This window comes from Centroberyx affinis, unplaced genomic scaffold (assembly GCF_046629955.1).
Source record: "Centroberyx affinis isolate AG114_WGS23_722 - 3 ecotype Tasmania unplaced genomic scaffold, CSIRO-AGI_Caff_v1 ptg002023l_1, whole genome shotgun sequence".
Lineage (NCBI taxonomy): Eukaryota > Metazoa > Chordata > Actinopteri > Beryciformes > Berycidae > Centroberyx > Centroberyx affinis.
The window spans coordinates 45,463-70,777 of NW_027280362.1; the positions used below are offsets into that span (position 1 = coordinate 45,463).

Here is a 25,315-nt window from a genome sequence, read left to right on the forward strand (position 1 = left end):
GATACTGGGGTTAGAACAATATATTGGCTATCCGCCAGTCAGTGTCATCCATCTCCAATGTACGGGATCTGAACTGATTCTAATGAGACATTTTGATTGATTACACACAACTATGCATGAATATGTTTGTTGCAAAACTGCCTTCCCATCAATGAAAATACGTGAAACTTTGCAGTTAGTTAAGTTTAAAACTTTAACAAATGGAGGAAATGCAAGTACTTGTGAATTATGAAGTCCATTGCTCTTACTTTTTTTTTTAATTGTAAAACGAATTAACTCTTTTACTCTATGTCCAAATTTCACCAAAATTGCCCACAGGCATCTTCATGTTCTTTTCCAAAAACGATCTACAAGACTTGTGGATATGCTGTATCTGCACACCTGACTGAGCTGTGCATGTAAATGTCTTAATGATGTGTTCAGTAGATATTGGAGATGACCTGTATGCAGCTCATGATATCTCAAAAAAAAAATTTTTGCACAAAATTTTGTATTTGGCTGTCATGTACACAATGGAAGTCAATGGTAAATTGGAGCATTTTCAAATGTCTATATTTACTTAATAGTTTGACTAATCTCAGTAAAAGTTATTTAAACATTGTGTACATAAAGTGCCTAATCTTTCATGCCAATAGACTATTCTGATATACTATATTATAATGCTAATGCAGCCTATTAGTTTCAAGACATTATTTAGGCCTAACAGGTTGCATTTCTTCACAATGAATACTTTTTTTTTTGGTCAAAATGGTCAAATTGAAAGATAATACAATACTGGCACAAAATGTTGGCTACTGGCAGTTTCAATCCAACAATATCAGTATTGGAATCGTCCTTCAAAAATCTATGATCTGTGTTCAGTACCAGTGCAATTTGAAATTGACTTAAACATTTTATTGACCATCTGTAAGATTTATTTTGGGCTAGTGCCTAGCTGTTTCTCGAGTATTTAACCCCTATGAGATCCTCTGCAGTCCAGGCGGAGGACTAAACTCTCATCTATATAGTATTGTATATATACTAAGCACTTAACATAGTTTCACTCACTCATTCTTGTCTTAATTATTCTATGCATTTGCCATTTTGCATTTTATTCTTTTTTCTTTGTTGCTTTCTTTGCTGCTGGCCTTTGTAAGCGCTGCGTTACTACGATTCAATACATGCTCTACAAATCAAGGTTATCATTATTAGAGTCGTTATCATCTTTGTTATTATTCTGCATGAGACGCTCACCCGTGACTTCTCTTCTAAGCGGGTCATCATGACGATGGTGTTGGTCCTCTGCTCCCACACCATCCTCCAGAAGTCGCTCAGCGTTTCCGGCAGCGGCCCCTGGGTGGCGATGTAGGCGTTCTGCTTCCTGTAGCCGTCAATGTAGTTGGCGTTGATGTAGTCGCTACCGGGAACGCCTGCAGCGAGCAACCCGTTAAAAAGCATTAGCAGCTCTGCAGCCGTCCACACGCTCGGACACAGAGCATTATGGGGGAAATAGCTCAGGTGGAAAAAAGAGAGATCCAAGGCACTCCAAAATTTAGCAAGTCGTAATTGTAAGTTACAAACTCCCTAAAAACTGGAGTGTGTTGGATCTGTCTGGATTTTCCACATTATTATTACATGACCCTTTTAAACCAAAGAGCACCCAACCTCACACTATTTAACACTAGAAGGTAAAAGCATTCCAACCTCCTGTCTGTTTTAATAGACAGCAGCTCGCTTTAAAGGAATACCTTGACATTTTGAATTTTGGTCATTTTTCCTCTGCTGCGCCCTTGTCTTGTGTGAGAAATTCTTTTTCATTTATCTCTTAACTTCCCTCCAAACTGCTCATTAGCATTGTTAACATTCCACATTGAAACCAATGAATACTCCTCGTTATTTTTTTTTAATGAGGAACGGTTAAGAATGTTAACTATTTTGCAGCTACTGTCAAGGTGTCCCTGAAAAAGCAATGATGTCATTAGTGGGACTGAATAGGGTTACAAAATACTGTAGACTAGTTACAATTATTGATAAAGCACAGCCATCAGACTACAGATGTATAATAGATGATTAATGTTGGGATTATTTACATACGATTGAAGGGAAAATGTGTTTTAAAGACAGAACATGACACACTTGGAATAGTTAATCGAGGGTAAAGATGTGGACCATAACAGTGAAGAGGATGAAGGGGAACATATCGTGACTCTCACCATCTACGGGCGTGAGGATGACCCTGGAGTGGTCGTAGGCGATAACGTTTGCATAGCGGTTCTTTGGCTTGTTGACCTCCAGGTTGGAGTGCTCCCATGTGAACTGCTGCCCTGGATCAACAGACTGAGGCAGAGAGGGGAAAGAGAGCGGAAGAGAGAGAGACAGAGACGGAGAGTGAGGCGAGAAGGAGAGTGAGAACACGTAACCATCTATTACAATTGAGCCTGTATTAGTTTCTGTAGTTTACAGCCTGTCGGGGCTCGGGGTGAAGAGTCCAGACCAATAAATGTGACACAGAAACTCATTCGTCATCCTTCCTCCAGTCTGTGGTTCTATAATAAGAAAAGCCCTTGATGATCCCTAAGCCCCAACCTGGACTGTTTGGAGAGTCACAAAATCACCTCCTGGCATCCCCTACCAGCTCAGTATCCTGTTAGCCAAGGAGAGAGCCAATGCTGAAATGAAAGGAATACAGCCAGTTTTGGGGAGATTGTCCCATTGGTCAATTTAGCCATTAAGTGATGCAATACCAAAATCATCCATGTGTCCCCAGTGCTCCATGCTAACAGTTTAGCATACACTATGTTGAGTGATAGTAGGTGGCTAGCATTATCTCAAAATTGAGAAAATGAGAAATTGCAGTGGCTGTAAAGCTAAATGGTTAGGACTAGTTTCCCTGAGGAAAGGTCTCTGCTCCCACAAGATTTGGAGCGCGACTTTTGTTTCTACAGAAAGTGAAGGAGGTGGGCAATGGCACAGCGTAATAATGCTGTAATCCATACTTGTCTCCATACTGAAATTGTTGAGTGTGTGTGTTTGTATAACCCCCTTTTGCAATACTCTTGGTTATATTCCATTTTCATCTATATATTCAATTGTTTTCCTTGCTGTATCCTATTACTTTTGCTGCTACAACAAACCCAATTTCCCCACAGGGATCATTTAAGTTTCATCTTATCTAAATGGGTAGAGCAGTTAGTGATTCGATTCCTTGGGTGGCTCAATGGGTGGAGCAAGGCAAGACTACTTTGAAATGATTCTTTAGGTTTCCACATGTAGAATCATTACATTTTGACAGATGAAAAAAAAACAAGAATTGCTTCTGTACTAAATTATCTTTACGATTTATTTCACTGCTATCGACTAAATGATTTTATATGGTGCGTGCGAGATGGAAATCCACACGTATGTCCCCGGGATGGGAGAGTGTGTGCTGATACGAGCCGGCCAGGCGTTCACTATGCAGTTTGATGATTCCTCTCAGTTCTCTATCGATCGCTGGCTCTGAACTGCAGGCACAGTTCCAGCTGAATAATGACAAGCTGGAGATTGTTATTCATTATTGACCTTTCACGCTCCTACTACTTATCTTACATCATCTGAAAAACAAACAGTCTTGCACACACACACACACACACCCATACACACACGTACACAGGCGCAGGCAAAACGAAGTGGCTGCGAGGGCTGTAATATCCTGCTGGTTTTCCTCCTGACTGGCTGGGCGGCTGTGCACCCCCCCCCCCCCCCCCCCCCCAACCCCCCCCCAAGTCTACAGCTGATAATAATGACAATGGAGAGAGAGGTTGAGCGCACATCTTATTTAACAGCCTGTTAGGTAAAGCTTCCACTGCGTCGCGCTGACAAATCACTCACATTACCGCTAATGTGCTCCGTCGACGTGAAGATCAGTTACCGAACATGTCAGTGTAATCACGCTCGCCGCGCCGAAAAACAGAACAGGTAAGACAGAGAGAGATAGAGAGAGAGAGAGAGAGAGAGAGAGAGAGAGAGAGGAACACCCGGGGCATCAACCATGTGTGTTTCTATACGACGGAGACACTGGGCTGGCACTCGGCACATGGTGGCAAATTAACCGAGATGAGACTTTGCTTCACGACACGATTTGAGGAGTCCTGATTCGCCTGATCCTTACCAGCAAACCTCACTCAGTACACTGGCAGCCATTGTCATTTACCCTACTGCTGCTGTCAGAGCACAAAAAAAATCCCCCAAAAAACAGTTGGTGATTTTCAGGTATTTACTTGAGCTGAAATGTTGCGTTCGTGTCTTTTCAAATTCCATGACCTTTGGAGATTGTAAATCCATTGAATTACAACCCATTTATTTATGGATCAGAAATTGGGAAATTGTTGCAGCAGCAAAATATTAAAATACAGCAGAAGGAAGTAAGTGTAAAGCAAGTGTTGGTGTTTGGGTAACACTTTATTTGTCCACTGTCGATACTGAACCATCAGGTGACAAAAAGTAGATGTTCAACAAAGTGTCCTGTGCCTATTTGGTGCCAAGACACTGAATATCTATAGACTTCTTTTATCTATAGACTACTTTTAACACAATTGTCACTTGAGTATCACTTGAAACTCAGTAGACTTTTTACTGACACATTACAGTCACTTGAGTTGAGTTGAAGCTGAGTATCAACATTCGACTATCCAAATAAAGCGTGACCAGTATTTTAAGCATATGCAATCGACAATTTCAATACAAGAACATAGCAGAAATAAGAAGGATATGAGAAATGAATTTGTGAATTTATGTGTATTTACAGCATATATACAGGATGTGCAAAATGTGCATTGTATTCATGTGCATTAACAGGTCAATAGAAGTTCATACATATTGTACAGAAAGTGTCTAGATGTGCAGATGTATGTTTGTAAAAAAAAAAAGTATTCATTTTATTAAATATAATCAGTTTACAGATGTAGATAACATATAGCTACAGATTTGCATATGTGCATTGCTAGCTGTTCACCTTTTCAGAAACTCCTCATAAATACATGTGCAAAGGTGCATGTGCATTATTGTTTGTTCTCATTATCATTATCCTTATCAGAACATAAATATAGATGGAGATAGCATATGTACAAAAATGTGTCCAGAGATATGTGCTGATTCACATGCAGAAAATGTGCAGAAATGTGCAGATCATTAGTCCATAGCATAGGAATGTGAAAAAGCAGCAAAGCAGGATTGTTCGATGATGCCCATGGTACCAAATGAGGATATTTTTCGTGATTCCGGAAAAGTTAACTTTTTGGCAGCAGCTACTACTTCAGTCAGCAGTTAGACAGGTAGCATCATGCACTGTTCTGTAGCGATCTTCAGTCTTCAGCACTGCTCGGAATAAGAACGATAATGCACTATTTCTCTGCACCATAAACTCACAGAAGCACACCACCCGTTCATTTCCGCTAATCAAGACTGTGCACAGAAATACATATGTGTACACACACATGTCTGCGATACACCTGGTGCATCGCAGACATGTGCCGTGCCACTCTGTTGTTATTTCAGCCAGCTGTCTGGAGATGCGGCAGGGGGAAAAACCCATCAGAAATGCTGCAAAGCATCAAGTGGCTCTCAGCTGTTTCAAGTGGGACTCCATTGTTCCGTTGATATTGTAATTGAGCAAACCAAATTAGGGAGCAGGAGGTGAATTTGTCTATAAAAACCCTGTTTAACACCTGTTGTCACTGCAGAGCATATACACCCAGCTGGGAGGGGAGAACACTGTTTGCAAGCCTCAATCATGAATTTACCATCTCTGACTTGCTTTTCCTGGATATACGACCACTCTGTCTGCTTCAGCCAAAACATCAGTTCCCATAAATAGTAGGTAACTTTGGACAGCACACTGCACAGCCAGCGCTGTAACAGTGCAGTCACACTGCGCCCAAGGTTGTTGGCTGAGAAAAGTTGGCCACAGCTGAACTGAACATGGCCATCAGCTGTCAACAGCCAATCAGATTCCCACGCTTCCTTGCTTCCCTACCGATGTGATTTTGCTTCATGGACAATAGTTCTACCTGACAAGTGCAAGATGGACGAGTTGGCTTCAGCCATTCGAAGCCTCCTCTTCTCTACAACTTTTATTACAAAGAAAGATTACAGGAATAAACGTCCCAAAAACGATGCTGGAGAACAGCTACATCCATCGCTTGGGTTTTTTTTTCCTCTTTATTTTTGATTAATTAAAAATGTAAAACACTACTGTACTTAACGGTATATGTGTGCGTTTGTCTTCGTGTGACAGCCGCCCTCTCAACTATTTCAAATCAACTCTGTTGTATCACGCTGTTGTTTACAAGTATGTGTGTGCGTGTGTGTGCACGTTGAACCCATGATTCTATTTCTTTTTAAAAGCAGACAATGAATAGACTCTGGGCGGCGGTCCAACCTGCAACAGATATCAGTAACAGCAGCAGCATAGAGAAGCCAGCAGCTAAACAAGAAACTACCAATCCTTGCCAACGCGGAGGACAACAGCTATAAAATTGTGTTTCAATAACTCCGTGCTGACGAGCCCTGGGGCTCCGTTAGCAGCCAAAAAGAAGTTTTACTACACTGGTTGGTATGCAAGCCAGCTTTTACCCATCTGACAAGGATAAAATAATGGATGTAACTTTAACTATAATCTTTATTATATAATAAACACAATTATTCTGAGGCAGGACTACCTCAGTGTGAGTGCAGAGGATTATACAAACTGTTGTGAATGCCATACACATACTGTATATACAATATATGCAGCAGTATCCAGTGTAGTCCCTAATCAGACTGGCTTATCCATCAGATGTAACAAGCTGTGAGATCCTCTAGCTGTTCTCATTTTAAACACAGCCATTATCAGCCGTTCATTTCAAGCCCCGCTGCTTTCACAATAGACTAATAGCTAGCGCCTATGTAACAGGAGGCAGGAGGATATAGAGTGTGTGCGTCTAAGTGTGTAGGGGGTGTTACAGAGAGGGGAGCAAGAACGGTTATGGGTGTGTGTTGCGAGAGAGTGAGGGAAAGAGAGAGAGAGAGAGAGAGAGACCCGACACCTGGGTCACCTACAGTCCCCACATCAAAGTGCTTGAGTTGTGCCATATTGGACGCCTGCAGTGCATCCTGGGAGTCAAGTGGTGTGACTGTGGGCCTCATACCGTAATACTAGCAAAGACTACCTGCAAAAGTAGGTTGCACAAAAATGAACCCTTGTACTCAATGTTGGCACCGGCCCAACATACTGTATAATAAAGACATTCAATGTAGATGTATATGTCTTCTACCTTCTTATATTAGAGGATTTCCCTGAGGATTGCTGTTTAGAACGGCAAATGTAAAAGCTTTCATGAAAACTGGGTATAGGTTGAATCACTAATGTATGCTATCAAAGCAGACGGAGAGCAGCAAAATAGACATTTAGTTAAATGCATGTGGGTTTATGTTAAATGTCCATGTTTGAAACGAGGTTAACGGTCATCAAAATATCATTCCAGTCTGAATTTTTAATGGCGACCGGGCGAGCAAATATAACAGCAACTTGTCTCTATACAGTTCTCTCCATCTCAACACATCGGGTAAAAAATAGGGAAAGGCAGAAAAGTTGACTCAGTTGCTGTTTTATAATTAATATGCCCCCTTCCTTCTGCTGTGCGTAAACAGTGCACCCATCTGTCCTGCTTTATCCGCTTGGAAATTCACCACTTTAAATGCAAATTACCTTCCTTTGTAGGACATCAACAAGCCATAATCCCTCACTGGCTTTTACAGTAGGTAAGAGCAGTGGAATATTATTCTTGGAAGGAAGGCATAGAATTCATGCGGCATCCTTTTTACCAATCCTGAACTTGAAGTGTGCAACAGTAAGCCAGCTCTATACATGCATTTATTTCATAGGTTATTTGGATTTCCCACTATGACCTACAGTCCTCTACTGTTGGCCAATGGACTTGTTGGAAATCAAGTGCTCAACGCTAGAGTTAGACCGATATATCAGGCTGATTATTGGATATGAGCCAGTCAGTGTTGTCCACCTCTGATGTGATGGAGGTTCCAGACTACAGCTAGTCAATATGTTTTTATTATTATTTTTATTTTATATCAGAGGTCTGACCAGAGAAATCATTCCAGTGTGGTGTGGGAGGATTTGACTCAACAGTCTGCAGTGAACCTGCAGTGAAACCTGCCTCACTCTGCCTTAAAGAGCTGCTAACCCACAAGAAGAAGTTCATTGGAGAGTTTTGATGTCTCTTGATGGTCTAAATGCTGTTTAGACACAAGAGACAAAAGACTTTTCCACTCTGAGATAAAATTATGGGGCAAACAATGAGTTCTTTCTTTCTTTTTTGGTATGAACTGTCCTATTTAAAAATATTGAATGTTGGCACAAAATTTCGACTATCGACAGCTTCAATCAAAAAAATATCAGTATTGGCCTTCAAAAACTCATATTGGTCGGACCCTGCTAAACTGTAGGTGAGAGTCTCTCTCATTCACTTCCCGCTCCCAGAAGTCATTCAGGGATTCAAACAAACCCCAGTCACTAACCAGCAGACTAATTTAGCAAATCAGCTAATGTTAATATTAACATGCTGCTAACGTTAGTAACTGGGTAATCAAACGTGTTAACAACACGACAGTGATGGTTAGCTGACCAGATGCACTGGCTATAGCTAGCTATTATGTAAGCACACAGTAGATCCAATGTGTCGGATGCATTGCGCCACCTGAAAGTCCAAGGAGAGTTACCTCGTACTCCTGAGAGAAGCGTAAGCTGTCGTTGGCCTTGAGTCGCTCTATGTGGTCTGCCAGGTCACAGGTGGCGATGGGAGGATGCTCCCTCATCCCTGCACAGAGAAGTAGAGTGGTAAATACCATGCATTCATTCATTCACACACACATGCACGCACACACACACACACGCATACTCAAAGTGGATAATGTAACCAGACCAGAGTGCAGATGCATGTTGAAGGCACAGAGCTAACTGCTAACAGTGACATGGGGTGAAGGTGAGGGTGTTGTGTGGTGAGCAGAGGGATGACGTAGGACCGTAGTGCTCTTCAACAGCGTGTTGTAGCCACACTGGGGATGTGAGCGTCAACCAGCATGCTGATTGGTTGAATAAAGCCCAGAGCGGGATAGGTGAGTGGGAGGGATTGCAGGGTGGGAGGACAGGGTGTACGAGTATCGACAGCATCTTACAAAGATTAAAAAGTCTCCTCTCTGTAAACTGATTACATAAGCTAGAGACATACTGCACATCAGCATAATCAATAAACTGGTCAAACTGCTCATGCTCTGCTTTAAATTATTCATATGCTACTTATACTTTCTTTATATACTACTCCTAAAAGAAACCTATTCCCTACATTTCTACTTCTGAATATTTTCTATGCTACTTTTAATAATTTTGTGTTGTGTTATGTTTAACGTGACTTACGCGATCAACCCGCCATGTAGGATAATGGCCAATAAAACTGATTCGGATTGTTGTTTTTTCCGCACTCACAAGACGTGGAAGTTCACTCGACAACATAACACATGTTTTGAAAGACCCTGATGAATTGATTTCCACACGATTCTAGACTTAATTTCACTTGGAAAAAAAGACATGACAGGCTTTTGTTCATCAAGAGTGCCTTCCTGCATTTTTGGTGGTTTCTAGTGTTTACTTCTATTGTGTGATGCTATTGTGGGTGATGAAGGTATTATTATAGATTTATAATGATGACCATTATTATCGAATGCAGACTACGCAATGCTTAACATCATTTTGTGAAGTCAATTGCCCCCTGTGAGGAATAGAGACAATCTATTTTCACACATATTATACTGATGTACGACTGATATTTTATCAAATCTTGATTACATTTACAAACATTCACATAATAAAAAAAAATATGCCACAAAAGCCCCTACCACAAACCACCAATGAAAAAAAACTTTTTTTTTCTGCCTGATAATAATTGTATTTTACTGTGATCCAGTTATACACTATGCACCAGAAGAAACTTTAATGTGACAAATATATTGACGGACGAGTTAAAGGCTTGTAAAACTTGATTCTAGAGAAAGTATATAAGCCTGGCTGCATTTTCTTATTATAATAAAGCTGCGGTTATTCCCTGTAACAGCAAACTGACATATATCATTGTACTTTTTTTGTACAATTGTATAAAGAATGTATCTCTTGTATTTTTTTTTTTTTTTTGCCATTTGTCCGCTTTAACTATTATGTTAGTTGGTTCTCAGCAGTGAGAATAAAGAGGTATACAATTTAGCTGGCTAATTGATGCTAATTGATTACACAGATAGAAAATGGATGGCATTCTGGATGGATGCATAATTCATTGCCACTTATATTTGTATTTAATCAAAAATTCCTTTCAAGTTTGCCAGTTAGCTAACTTGTTCATGGAAAAACTGTGGTTCTTGAAACTGTGGCATTTTTGATTAAATTAAATTCCCTAATAAATTTCCTATTACAAGGCATTCCTCGAAACACCATGGAGGCATAGGACCTAAGAAGCTAATATTTGTAAAATTTCTATGAATGTTCAGTCACACTTTGTGGCCTGTGACCCACTTTGCCAGGTTATGTTTTGGCTAGTAGCGTTCCATGTTAAATGTTTTGAGCTCGTTGAGATTTTCGGTACCATTGGAAGGCAGCAGGTTTGGCACTAGAACCAGACCTGTTTAGTATCATTATCTGTTGTTCTAAAATGTGTCTTATTTGGGTATTTATATGATGATATACTGAATAATAGTACTATAATTGCACTATAGCTGGTTTTGGGGTGTATAATAATGCATTTCACTAGTAAGAGACCATTGCTGCAGAATATATACAAACCTGGGACTTGTAAAAATACAACTTGACTCCATATTACAGTATTTGATCGCAAAAGGATCCCTCAAAATATGCTTACACAGTTATAAAACTGCCCTCATTTCAAGTTTTGGACCTCAGTCTTATGACAAATCCCAAACCAATCTCAATTTGAATGCACAGAATGAGCGAAAGAATCGATCTGTGACTGGCCTCAATTAACATCATTGCCATATCGATAGACCCTAGCTGACAAAGAGCTCTTGACATAGCGATTATGGCAGAAACAAAATCCTCAGTCTCAATGGCCTGGAGCATGACAAAACAGTTTTGCGTAGGTTTGTGTGGATGTCACTTCTCACCGAGGCCAGCGACCCCTCTACAAGCAAGTAAAGTTTGGACCAGGAGGAGAGCTGAAACACTTTCTACATCGAGTTCAAGGTTTGTACGACCAATTTTGATTGCAAGGATTTTCCTGACATATATAGACCGATAGAATATGCTGGGATGGGGGGAGGGGTTAGAAGAGAGGGCTCAAATTCAAACGACTGCAGTGTAAAACAGAAAGGGAAGGAGGCGGGGGATGGGGATAGACATGAATGAAACACAAGAGGAATGAAAACTAACTTGGAGTGTTCGGGCAACTGGGGGCACTGGAACCTGTAGGGGAAAGACGGGGCAAAACAAATAGCAGATAAGAGACAGAAAAGAACAGGGGGAAGCACTGGGGAAAGGAGTTGTATGCTTGAATATACACTTGTGTAGTGGAGTGTGTTCACAGTATGCTATATGCACCGGCTCTCTCGCAGCTAATGTGTCCGCAGAAACATGGTGACAACACAAGTCTGGGCATTAAGGCTGTAAAGTGTGTCACACTTGCTTGAGAACTGTGCAGATGAGTCTGTTAGCAAACTGTCAAAACTCAACTGGAAGCTAACGTTAGCGACGAGGCTAACGTAGCTTTATCAAACGCTGTACTTCTCTCTCTAGCGCGTCTAGCTAACATTAGCATGTTAGCAATCCATGGCAGCAAGGAGACAGAGAAGCTGCTTTGGTTCTTGCTGTAAAACCTCTCAGCTCAGCGACTTGCTAGTCCAACGGTTCACATAAAAATGGCCGCCGCTCTGACCATCCAGGAACGTTTATTTTATTTATTCTATCAATTCAAGTTCTGAGCTGTAAACCTTCAAATTTTTCATCAAGTTCCCTCTGAAATACTGTCCCATACTGCCCAGTCAAACACCTCTACACATTATTCATCTTCAACATCGCATTGTCAATGTCCTTTTGCAAAATTTGCATCTCCAAAAGAAACACTGCAGGAATTTAGCATTTTACAGTGCATTATCAAAGTTTTGACTTCATCCTATGGTCCGGAAACACTTGCAAAAAACATGGGTGAGGATGATGTCAGCTGTCAGTCAAGGTACGAAAACAAAACAGGTAAAAATCGAAATAAAAGGTTCCTGCAGGACATCAAAACTACCAGCATATGTTGCAGACGAACAGTAACTTTCAGAGGGAACTAGGCCACCCGGTGAGCTTTCACTGAAGGGGGAACAAAGGTCGGAGCCAAATGAGATGATGAACATATATTGGTGTAAACAACATCTGCCGAATCCCCTCCCACTGTTAACAGACGTAAACGCAGCCCATCTGATAGGGAGAAGAAAAAAAAGAAAACAATGACAAACCGTGACTTTAAACCTCCCACTGATAGAGAGGTGAAAGAAAGAGAAAAGAGAGATAGCTGGAAGGGCGTAGAGGAGATGAAAGAAGACATGAGCGAGAGAGATAGGACAGGGATGGAGAAGAGACAGAGGGAATATAAAGACAGATATAAAGAGAAGCCGATAGATAGGAGGGTTTGATTCATATGCGCCAATACATCTATTTTTGGAATAAAGCTGCCAATATTTTATGCTGATATTCAGTATCTTTAAAGTTGACCATTTTCATGCCAAGAACATTCCAAAAAATTACAAGTATTCAATGTTTCCCCCAAGATTTTTTTTTCTTGTCAGGATGGAAAAGCCTCTGAAACCATCATGGGACACTAAAACTCGGCATTGAAACCCAGTTTAATGAAATTCTTTGAGGTGGTTGGGCTCCTTATAGGTGCTAGGCGTAGCATTTTAAAATCAATAAATCATTACAACATTAATTTGAGACTCAACTATAATTACCTTAACCAAACGAGACCATTGCAGTGAAAACTGGTAGCTTCTACCAGCCTCTACACTGTTTTACATCGTGTGTCAATGACCAATCATCTCCACCATGGTCTCCTTTGGTTACGGTAATTATACCAAGGTATCGCAATTCATTTATCAATGATATATTGATGTTTAAGGCAGAGTGAGGCAGGCTTCACTGCAGGTTTTCCAGACTGACAACCCTGAAGCAGCAGAGACAAATCCTCCCACATCACACTAGAATTACTTCTCTGGTCAGACATCTGAAATAAAAATAAATTCACTAGCTGTTGTCAGGGAGGAACCTCCATCATATCAGAGGCAAAACCTGCAAACCTGCCGTTTTGTCTAACCCTAACAGAGAGATAGTGAGACAGCCAGACAGAGTGAGAGAGAGACGGAGAGAGAGACGGAGAGAGAGTCGTCTCCTGTGACTCTTGCCTTTCTAATTTCTTGGCAGACTCGTAAATCTCTCCACTTCCACAGCGCATAAATACCTTTGCAGGTCAGTCAGTCTAGCTCCCATCAACAAGTAGACTGGAGGGAGGGCTTCTGACATCCCAAATGCGCTGCCTTTATCTCTTGTTTCCCGCCTCTAAATTCACAGTGCACTCTGCCCCCATTTGAACTGAACACCGAGGATTACTCTATTATTTTCCAAGAACTGTGCTTAGAGTCACAATATACAGCATTGACTCCTTTGCACAGCAAATTATACTTATTTCCTATGACTCATCAGAGGAGTGTGGGAGGATGTGAGAAGACAACACTGAGCTAGTAACTACATCTTGACTTGACTTTCTGACAGGCTGGAACATACAAGGAACCAGCAAATACAGGAATTTTCTATCTCCTGAGCAAAATTACAGATTTGGCTGGGGACACACTAGATGATTTACACCATATTTGTCCATCCCACAACTCAGAGGAGAAATCTCTATCGAAGGCTTGGTCGGGACCAATGATTGGCAAAGATTATGTGGTATTATGAGAGGTTTTCAGGTCCAGATTCACTAAGATTGCATACACGCAATTTGCGAATTTTATTTGCGCTTCAGCCACTCGAGCTAAGAAATGTATGCAAATCAAGTGTGACATAAACAAAAAGGCACTGCACAAGCAAATAGCCCCTTCATCAGTAATTGCGAGCACAAATTGCGTGTTTTAGCTGTAAGACTAATCCACCAAGGCTGGCAACCTTACGCCCTAAAGCCCCTTTATAATTGGAGCGTTTGCTGATTGGATTTCAGTTTCTAAGAGGGAAAACCCTCTGCCTCGCTTCCTCACTTGCTATCGATGATGTCTGCATCTTCTCTCTGCGTAAAGTCTTTATTCCACCTTTCAAAGGATTGCATTTAATGTGGGAGAGTTGGTGTGAAGTAGGGCACAATCTCGATTTGCATGGCCTCACCTACAAATAAGGTGGGCAAATGAATGAGACTTACATATAATTTACACACTGTATGCATGACCATGACTGGGGCAAAGAGGCTTTATTTTTTTTGACCAGCTTGTCACTCATTGTGCACAGTTAGTGAACAGCATGGCATTCTGATTTGGTCATTGTGGTGATATAGTGTGCTCTTCCCTGCACAAGCCTTTAGTGAATCTGGGCCTCAATTTTAACAGACTGAACTAAGCTGCCATGCTGAATATTTACTATATAACATCTGCAGGGTCCTGAACAAATCCTGTGGCGTGTGGTGGATGAAAGACCGCCAACAGCCAATGAGAGCCAAGTTTACAATGAGGTGAGTCGGCAGGATAATCTCAGTTATTAGGGGCTGGGGATGAGCCCAGGTCAATAACAGCCGGGCTCTGCGTGTTGGTCAGTGCCAGCGGAGTCTGTGGATGCGTCTGTGAGGATGTACCGCTGAGATGGTAGTTTGGACGTGTGAGCATGTGTGTATTTACTGTTGCTCTACGCCACTCCAATAATGCAGACCCCCCTGAGCACCCAAAAAAGCACTAGCACACTTGCATGGTTAAGTGCCTTATGCCCAGTCCTTGCCTAAGCATTTAGAGCGAGCAGATTTACCACTGAGAGACTCCAAATCTGTGAAGTCTGTTGTTTATGTGTGTGATGCAATGCGTTTTCAAAATCGGTTAGGATTTTTAAAAGTCATCTGGTGTGGCCCCAGCCTCGGGGTGTATCTGCTGACATTAACTTTTTGCGATATTATGTCATTTCTACCGTATGCGTCGCTCAATTTTTCTGCTTGAATGACACACTTTGCCCACTCTGTATCCGTTACTATCACTTTGTCTTCATCGATGTATTATAAAGCTATAAATAAAGTGTTTATGTGCTGATGCAGATATAAGGCCAGAAACAAAAACCTCAGTAAAAGTCAGTCAATATTAATAGTGTCACAACCTGTGTGGCCTTAGGGGGTATAATAGAGAAATGATTTGGACATCAGTCTCCCTGTACGCATGTTTGTATGTGTGTGTGTGTTTCTGTATGAATAAGTATGAGATCATGGTCGCTTGGAGGGTTGTCTCTGTGTGTGTGTGTGTGTGTATGTGTGTGTGTGTGTGTCCATGCCTTGTGTCTGATAGTTGAGTCTTCTCATCTCCACCGGGTCGGAGGAGTGGGCCAGCAGTGAGTCCTTGACCCCCGCCATGTGCTCGTCCTTGGCTGAAGGAGAGGCTCGTTTCCTGGGGCAGAAGAGGAGGTGTGATGAGAGGAGGTAACCACACACACACACACACACACACACACACACACTTGTCTTTCTCTACTCGTTTCTCTTCTTACTAATCCTAACCCTAAACCCAACAACTAACACCAAAACCAACCTCTTGGAGAAGTGAGGACCAACAAAACTGAGCTCTCCATAGGTCTAAAAGTCAAACTGGATAGATGTACAAGAACACATAAACACACATATTGAATCTTGTGCATCTATGAGAACAGATCTTGGTACTTTAGCTCAACTTGGGGCAGGTTGAGCCATCTCTGTGTTAGGAGGCTGTTTTGAAGTGAATTTAGTGTGACACAAAGTTGAAAATTACTCCATAAGCAGTTAGTTGGCTTTTATCGGTGACACAACGTTCATTTTTGGAAAGCGTACTGGAAAATAAAGTGGAGTTTTGCATGACAAAGGGTCCAACGGCTAGATCCCCTATATCTTATAATGTATTGTTAATTTAACACTGGTTAACTGATTTGATTGAGTGAACCAAAATTTGGTATTAAATTAATCATTTTTTGAAGATATCAGGGTTGTTCAACTAACCTTTCCTAAGTTTCAGTAACCCTTAACATTACACTGCTCCCATTCTGTCATAATATTGTAATATTGTATATTGTATAATTTTGGAAGCAGCATGTGCTACCAAAAAGGCTGAATTACTGATAGAGAAGTTGTGAAATCTTGATCCCAATTAATGGCTACTGTAAATCATGACAATGGTACAAGTAGATGGCAGTTATATTATAGCTGAAGTAGGGCAGAGTAGGTTAATAAAATACTGTGAAATACTGAAATACTGTTGGATGGTCATGTTCATGTTCAGATAAAAAAAGAAAAGACTGATGTCCCCTGTTGAGAGGCCTCCCGTCTTCAATCAAATCAGTGTAACTCATGGAAGGAAGTGAATTTCACAGTATGTTACTGTTGGCTGCCACTCCCCTTTAAAGGAATACTTCTGTAGCCTTCTCCAAAACAACAGAAGTGGCCGGGAACATGTTCTTTGGAATTCCATAAAGGGAATTCCATAAATTATCCATAAAAAAACGTGTTCTGAAGCCAAATGATTGCACTGTGGGTCAGAAAGTCCAATGATTTTCCACACTTGTTGTGCACCTCGCCAACAGTCAGCCTACAGTAACAAACAAGGCAGCATCTGCCTTCAAATGCTGTCAGAAATATGAATGAATGAGCCAATAAAATTGTAAAAAGTTTAATTTTACATGATACCCAACATGCCAAAATGTGACATTCTCATTCTTTGTTATGCGTGACACTCCAGGTGTCAGGTGTCCAGGTGTTATTAGCCAATAAATGTATTAAAATATCAATTACAAAACTGATGGGAATATTCTCCTCTTTCGCTTCAGGGTCCATTTTGTTATTTTTGACTACAAAGTACCTGAATACGCGAAGAGTTGTATTTACGACTGTAAAACTCAGAAGCAGGAGCTCATAAGGGGCACATGAAGGCAGCGAGATTCTTCCACCAGATCGCTGTAGAGCGACCAGAGCTTTGTGAGTGGGGAAGATCTGGGAGATAATGAGGTGAATACTGGAATTTTGGACCCACAGTGCAATTGTTTGGCTTCAGAACACTTGGATTATGCTGCATGAGGTGTTTGGAGTAATTTTATGGTAATTTTTTTGCCCTTTTTGGACCTCTAAAGAACATGTTTTGGAGAAGGCTACCATGGACCTGAACCAGCTAACACTGTGTTATGTGGACATACATCCTTCCCTGGTATTTCGATTGACATGAGTAGATAATGAGTGAATTTTCATAGCGCCCCCGCTTGAGTGTTTCCACAGCTGGATGGAAAGCGGTGATACAGTTGTGGGCTTTGCTCATTAAAACCTCTAATTTCTCCCTTTATGATTGTGCAAAAACAAACAGGCTGAGCAATTAGTGAACCAGCCTGGTGTCAACAAAGCTGGCTAATGACAGCGGTGCAGAGTTGAGGGCATGTGGTGCTGCAGGCAGCTGCAGCTCTCCACTCTGCCTGTTGTGTCTCCAAGCAAAAGACAAGCATGCGAGCTGCTTGTCTTAATGTTACCGTGTTACTTCTGCCTCGAAAATTCTTGGTACCTGGCCTAAGTGCCTCTGAGTGAATTACTGAGTGCTGAAGTGCATTCAGCCATGTTCCCAGTATTCCTCTTTTGTCAACTGCCAGCACCTTTATTACATTAAAGTCAATGGGGAGCAGCTGCAGGGGGAAAGCGTCCACTTTGGAAAAAGCACTGCGGTTCTTTTTTAGGCAGAGCGGAGAGCTTTCAAAAAAATGCAACTTTTAGAGGAGACCACATAACATGGATTGACCAATCAAAATGAAGAGAATGCAACCGACCAATCACAAAGAAGAGGAGGCGGGGTTTGGCACTACTCGACAGTTTAGGACAGCAACCATAATGAAAATGGATAAAGTAGTGGTAGTAGTTGTTGCTGTGTGTTGAAAATGGAGAATGTAGCAGTAGTAAAGTTGGTAGTAGTTGTTATATTATGTTTTTTGAGTTTCTACTGAGGGTTTGAGGGTTGTACTGCTGTGATGATAGTGGCAGTTACAGCAGCTAGTCATTATGGTAACAAACCCACTTTGTTATCAGCACAAAATGCAGCTGAGGCAGCTTTTTCTACATACAAAAAAAAATTGCACACGGAAAACGCAACCTTCCTACCTGTCACGCTATTAGTGTGACAGGTAATGCTATGCTAGCGTTGCTATGCTAGCATAGCTGCTGTTTGTATCAGTGATTTGTAGCCTACTCTGAACTTAGAAGAGACAAACCAAGAACATGCAAGGTGTTAAACAACAGTGAAAAGGTCTTTGTTATTTTAGTTATTGCCTCTAGGTAATATCGTGACTTGAAATTCCAGGTTTGGCTTTTGTTTTTGCAGGCGCAGCTGCAGGTGTGTGAGGGGTTACGGGGTGAAGAAACCACTGAGGGAGGATTATTCTGAGAGGAAGATCAACAGGATTTGTGAACTCGGCACTCCGAGCTGTCGGAGGGAGTGCAGGGAAACACACACACACACACACACACACACACACACACACACACACACACACACACACACACGCACGCTCGCGCGCGCAATAAACATATGCTGAAATGCGCCCGCGCGCACTCCAAAACACACATGCTCACACACACTGTCAATTGAACCAGATATGTCTCAGGGAAAAAAATGCTTGAAGACAGGAGCGGCTCAGAGAGATGGCATTGCGGTGTGATTCTGACAGTGTAACAGAAACAACGAGCATCTGTCACTTCACATCACTGCTGTCAGAAAACATGGAGACGTCTGACCCGAAAGCACATTTTACACAGCGGGGATGGATGTGCAGAGGCAGCCCGACAGCTAAACAAGGAGGAGGGGGAGGGGGGGGGGGGGGGGCATGGTGTAAAAACAGGGAGAAGTACTAACCTTTCTTGTTTGCTGCGTCCACAGAAAGCAGGGAGACAGTGAGCAAAGGGAATAGAGAGAAAAAGGAAGAGTGATAGGAAGGATTAATTTACACGCTGTCAGCAGCGGGGAGGCCACACACTGCAACTGACTGAGCACATTACTACACCTTTAACTACACCTCTCCTCTTCTTCCTCGCCTTCCTCCTCTTCCTCACCCCTACCTCCCTCCACCCTCTCAGCCTGCAGCTTGATTCAGATACCAGTGACCGTTAAGGAGCTTTAGGGTCAAAATCTGCACTCATGGGTATTCAGGACTTGGTTCTTATCCTGAATGTTGGTCTGGCGGCACACTCTGCAACTCTACGTTAGGTGAGGGAAATGTTGTGTTTAGGCATCCAGCATCTGTATTATGTGAACCATAATTTACATTGCTCCGTTTCACTCGAGCAGCTTTTGCAAAGCTCAGAATCCCAGCTGGTTCATATTTGTCTATCTCATATCCATGCAGGCTGTTGTCACCTTTATTCAGGGAGCCATCTATTTGGAAAGCAAAAAGTGCTCTGTATCATATAACCAGAGCTGGTGGGGAATGGATTGGGGAAGTAATTGACTTGGAGTGATATGATTATAGATATTGGTAACTGTATTCCATTATAGTTACTGAAATCATTAAAGTTACGGTAATCAGATAAGATAAGTTAACATTCTCAGAGACGGTGACAAAGGCATTTTTATGGTGAGATAACAGACACAACCGTCATTTTACACCATTTGAGATAATGCATTATAATGGCTGCATCATTATTGTAAATTATCATAATGAGGCAATTCAAATGACAGTTTATAAACTGAGACAAATTGTCCATTTATTGGTTTTATGGGTTTCAGAGGCAAAGCAATCCAAAGAAACTAAAAGTAATAAGATCATCTTACTAGGTTTGACTAGTAGGATTTAGCTACTGTTTAGGTCATGTTTTAAGATGGTAATCAGTAATGTGTAATGCATTACATTTTGAAAGTAACTTCCCAAATTTACATATGAATTGCCACTGGTGAGCACTTTCAAGCCAAGCACTATCAGAGATGTAAGCATGTGAAATTGGATCACTTTATTGATTTTGCCCTGTTTTTCTCCCTATCCTCATACCAACAAATTGGCTGGCTTATCCGTACAAGAGAGCCGCTCTGAATACTCCCTAAAAGCCAAAGGAGTCTAAACCTGAAATACAAAAAACATGAAGTAGCAGTTCAGCTGAGTTCAGCCCTGTATATCTGTTTCTGAAAGTAGAGTGAATTTGAGAGAGCTCTCTCTGTTTTGTTGCCCCAAATATGGAAGAGATTTATCAGAACTTGAAATTTAAATGAAAGAAAACATCAGAGAAGAACTGAAAAAGGTAGAGCCAGTAACATCAAATACTGCAGTGACGTTTTTCCTTTCCCCTTTCTTTCCCCCTCCATTTAAAAAATTATTTTCATAAAAAATTTTCTGGTGAAAGCAAGTAGTTATTAGCATGATAACAGTACTACATTAATGTAGTAAGTTGTGCAATCATTACTGAATAATTACTATGTAATGCTCTGGAAACACTTTCCAATACCTATTATGAAAGTACTAGATAACATCATGCAAACTGTACTGCCAAGTAATGTCAGGCTTGATACCTCAATATTACACTGATTCTACTCTTTAGTCATTCAGTAATGATTGCACAACATACTACATTAATGTAGTACTGTTATCATGCTAATTACTAGAAATAACTGCCATTTAACTGAGAAATTACACATAATAATAATAATGGGTAATTACAAATAGTTACTCCTTTTTACCAGAATTTACCAGTTACTTTCTGATAAGTTCTATGTAATTACACAGTAATTACCCTGTAATTTGTACCATAATGTAAAATGCTACCGACAATATAGTGATGTTTAGTGATGTGACACGTAGAAAAAACCCATATAGTTGGAACCCCAGTAGATTGACAGAGAGTGAGAATGAGAGAGAAAGACAAAAAGAGTAGTCCCATGTCAGCGGCGGTCTAGCCATATGGATGCCCCCTTTCAGCCCAGTCAGCAGCTCCAGATGTCTGGCCTTAGGACGGCCTGGCTCAGCCCGAGCCCGGGAAACACGAGCCAACTGTCAGCCTGGAAGAGCGGGGCCGCGGGGCACCCAACAGCGCCTTCCTCCCATATGCCAAGGAGCACCCTATAGCCTTCAGGCTCAGCCCAGATGAATGAATGTCTCAACTCTAGAAAATACTCAACTCCAACCACTTCTTCACGTCTCGCTCTTGTAAATAGTTCTTGTTGTCTGCTGTGCTGTAAAAAAAAAAGAAAAAAAAAAAAGGGCTCCAGGTCTCCCTGCAGATGGCTCTGAAATGATCGCTCAACTACATGATTTGAGGAGAAAATGCCTCAAAGGTACGGTTAAACTAGTGCTGCTTTTATGTCCTGTCAAAATAACAGATGACACAAATGGAACACAATGTATGGTACAGTAAGTGGCTGCTATTTATGATAATATTATTCTTAAATTGTCTAGTGGAATTTCTGTTCCAGTGAGCGGACCTTAATGCAACAGTCAGTATAAGGGTTAGTCCGATATGTCAGCTTTCCATTACACTGAACCATGGTTCTGACAAAATCATCCACCTGTGATATGATGGATATGATGCAGTTTGATTGATTACATATTCATTGCAGAATTGATCAATACTACACTGGTTGCCTACGAGAATCCCTTAACAGGAATTGATTCTAATGCAACATTTTGATTAAATTCCACAAAAGAATGAATATCTTTTATTTTTATTGTTATCTGTTAACTGTTCTTATCATTATAATTTATTGTTATTAATATCCTTGACTTCAATGGAGTGTTTTAGTGCCCCTTGGCCTACATGCTGTTTCAGAGGCTTTTCAACCCTAACAAGAACAAAATCCGGGGAAACACTTTTTTTATATATAAAAATAGTCAAATTTAAAGATATTTAATATTTGCTCAAAATATCAGCTATCAGAGTTTTCAATCCAAAATCATCAATTATTCAAAAACCCATATCAGTCAAACCCAAGTTACGATTGATGTTTTTGCTGACACTTTGTAACTTTGAGCAGATCTTCAGTAGATAAACATAGTGAATATTTATGAATACCATTCTCTTGCAAACACAACTGACACCCACCTCTTAAAGAGCAGGATAGCGATGACGATGATGATGATGAGGACCACGGCCAGCACCGGGCCCATCACCCACAGCATCTCCGGGTCCTCGCTGTGTCGAGTCATTCCGCTGTGGAGCTTCACCATGATGGGCTCGGAGTACGGGCTCGCCGCAAACGTCCTCTGCTGTGAATGTAGAACGGGACGGTCAACACTGCGTTCAAAGTAACCTGATTTCTCTAATAACCTGGCTTGCATTCATTTAATAATCAGTTTAAAGGTCCAACGCAGGGTGTCAAACTATGTGCCATGTGAGAGCCAAGAGCATGCAGGCTTTTGTTCCAGCCAGAATACGGAAGAACAGATAAATCTTCCTGAATGATGCCTCAGCAGAAGAAGAAGGGGGACCACAGAGAGAGAGTCTGGGCCGTCTGGGGCCAGAGTCAGCTGAAAACTTCTCCTTAGTGGGACAAAGCGGGATGGATCATGAGGAGGAGGAGAAGAGGAGAAGAGAAGACTGCATAAAGAATGGATGCCCCAGCCCCACCCCCACCACCCTCTTTTATCTTAATGTTTCTTATAACTGGTGATCTGTACAACCCAATGTTTCTTTGGTATGCATGACTACTCAAGGCGAGGCTAAGACTAATGATTGATTAAGATAGGTTATGAGAAATTGTATCTTATTAAAGAGAGAAGCTATTATTTCACACAAGTGTCTTAGCTCTAGCCTGATCCTGGCAAAGATCTAGCCTAATTGTTTTAATATTTATTCATGCAAAAGTGATAGTGGGTGTTATTCCTTAACTGTCTTGCATTTAGTCTGGTTTGGATTTACCTCCAAAATCGTAATGCCTTAATTAGTGTGAATCAGGGTCCAAAATGACCATCCACCAAGCACCAAATACTGGTAAAAGAACATTTGAATGTCTTGGTTATATAGACTCTTTGGTCACACACTGTCCCTGCTGCCCACTGTACACTCTCTCTGACTGTGAGCCAATCAAATCAAAGCAAATCAATCACTCTGTATCAAACAGGCTCCTGATTGGCTACCTGTTACGCTGCTCTACATAAAGGAATAGCTTCAAAGCTTCTGTTTCTCCACTGCCTGGACAGTTTACTAGCCTAACGTTAGGTGAATGACAGATAGCACATCCAAAACAAGCAACAACAAAAATGAAAAAAAAGATAAATAAAAGATTGTATAAGCGAAAAACCAAGATTTACAATTAAAACTCACACAGCACCTGAAATAGCATTGAAAACAGGTAGGGTGACATATTTCTGCGAAAAATTATATTATTTTGGCTGGTAAAAAAAATATATTTTGGCAGGTATGTGTTTTTTCCAGGGTACCAGTCCTTGGCAGGTGAGCCAAAAAGTTAATTTTGGACACTGGTGGGCATGTAAGTGAGCCAGGCCTCCATATAGGAGTATGGGGGAGCTTTAAGTCCTAAATACAGACAGCATGCTGACAAGCTGCTTCGGGCTGAGGGCAGCTGCTTAATGACTTCGTGACAAACCTTAGGAAGCAGCAGGGAGTTAACAGCAGAGGAGAGGGAGAGGAGGAGTAGAGGAGGAGTCTGAATAAAAGGTGAGAGGGACAGAGAGAGAGAGAGAGAGAGCGAGAGAGAGAGAGATAGGCTTGATGTGCTGGAGGTGTGGGACTACACAGCTCATTGTGTGGAACCCTGCAGAGACCAGGGAGGCTGGCAGCGGCACAGGGGAGGATACGCATCAGCGGTATCCTTTGAGGACAAATCCAATAATGCCGACAACTTCACCACGCCTTCCGGACGGCAGCCCAGACCCTTGGCCAACCCTCCCCGTTTCCCCTGGCATCATTAGGCGGCGTGGCAGCCTCTCCGTTCCAAACCGCATGGGACGAACACAGACTCCTGTTAGGAGGCGCAAAATGTCCCAGAAGGCGTTGGACCGATATTTTGGTTTGCTTATCCGCGGTGATGCAGTGGTAAATAAAAAGAAGGGCAAACTGACCTGTGAGGAGATCGCTAGAAGATAGCTACCATGGTTTCTACAATAAATTACACTTTGTGAAAAACCTTGCATCAATCTTTATTCATTGTTTAGTAGCTGGTTAAGTAGCTAACTAGCTATCAATCAACTCCAATTCTATGCTATTTGGTTAGCAAGTTAACGTAGCTAAGGAGCAACAGGGCTCCAGACTAACTTTTTCAACTGGTGGCGCAATCACAAAATTTGGTGTCGCAACAGTTTGCCGTGGCATCACACATTTAAGATATTATTTTGCTACAAACTGCAGTGGCCTATATAAAGTAGATAAAAATGTAAAGTACATAAAAAAAGCTTTGAAAGCAGAAATAAGGTGCAACAATTGATTTAATAATAAAGTATGTTTTTTTCTTTCGAACATAAAGTGCATAACAAGTTAATGTGCAAACAGTATAGAGTATTTTCCTGAGAAGGCTCCCCTTAAAAGAAATGTACTGTACTGTATACATTTTCAGGGATAGAAGACTACATACAGCTTTAGGGAAGTTAACTTTGTTTTGTTACTCAAGACAGACATTGCTGTGTAGAGTTACTCCTGTCTCACAATTACTTTTCAAAACAGCTCAGGCACATTTGTCATAATGCCTTACTTTAGAGAACAAAGCACAAGAGCAAGTGAGAAAATGCAAGTAATTGGAGGTCAACATCACAGAACGAAAACAAGATATTCGCCACTGACTATTTACCACTTTATTTGGTCGTTCAAGCACGCTCTACCTGTAATTACAATATTTCCGACAGCACTTGAAGGCAGCATCTGCTTAACAAGTGCGGCAAATCTAGGAGATAATGACGTAAATATTAGACCTTTGGACTCACTTTGCAATCGTTTGCCTTCAGTAATTTTATAATCTTTTTATTTGACGTTGTTGGAACTCTAAAGAAACGGTCTCCAGAAGGCTGCCATGGAGCTGCACTAGCAAACTTGCTCTGTGTTATATCTGGACTTACAAACCTCACCAGTGTTTCCACCCTGGTTTCCAGTGCGGGTGAATA

The 25,315-nt window shown here is 41.4% G+C and overlaps 1 protein-coding gene across 2 annotated transcripts in view; it reads right to left on the reverse strand.

Annotated features, from left to right (window-relative positions):
- The window catches only part of ptprfa (protein tyrosine phosphatase receptor type Fa), a 205,681-nt gene that overhangs the window by 16,675 nt on the left and 163,691 nt on the right, over window positions 1-25,315 (reverse strand). The window contains exons 20-26 of one of the 2 annotated variants that reach the window (XM_071531030.1): window positions 22,305-22,468; window positions 19,135-19,146; window positions 15,560-15,672; window positions 11,444-11,476; window positions 8,734-8,831; window positions 2,193-2,316; window positions 1,234-1,409 (exon numbers count right to left, since the gene is read on the reverse strand). In XM_071531030.1, coding sequence (XP_071387131.1) covers window positions 1,234-1,409; window positions 2,193-2,316; window positions 8,734-8,831; window positions 11,444-11,476; window positions 15,560-15,672; window positions 19,135-19,146; window positions 22,305-22,468 — 720 coding nt within the window. The remainder of the gene's footprint in view (window positions 1-1,233; window positions 1,410-2,192; window positions 2,317-8,733; window positions 8,832-11,443; window positions 11,477-15,559; window positions 15,673-19,134; window positions 19,147-22,304; window positions 22,469-25,315) is intronic. The other variant, XM_071531031.1, reaches the window with a different exon arrangement.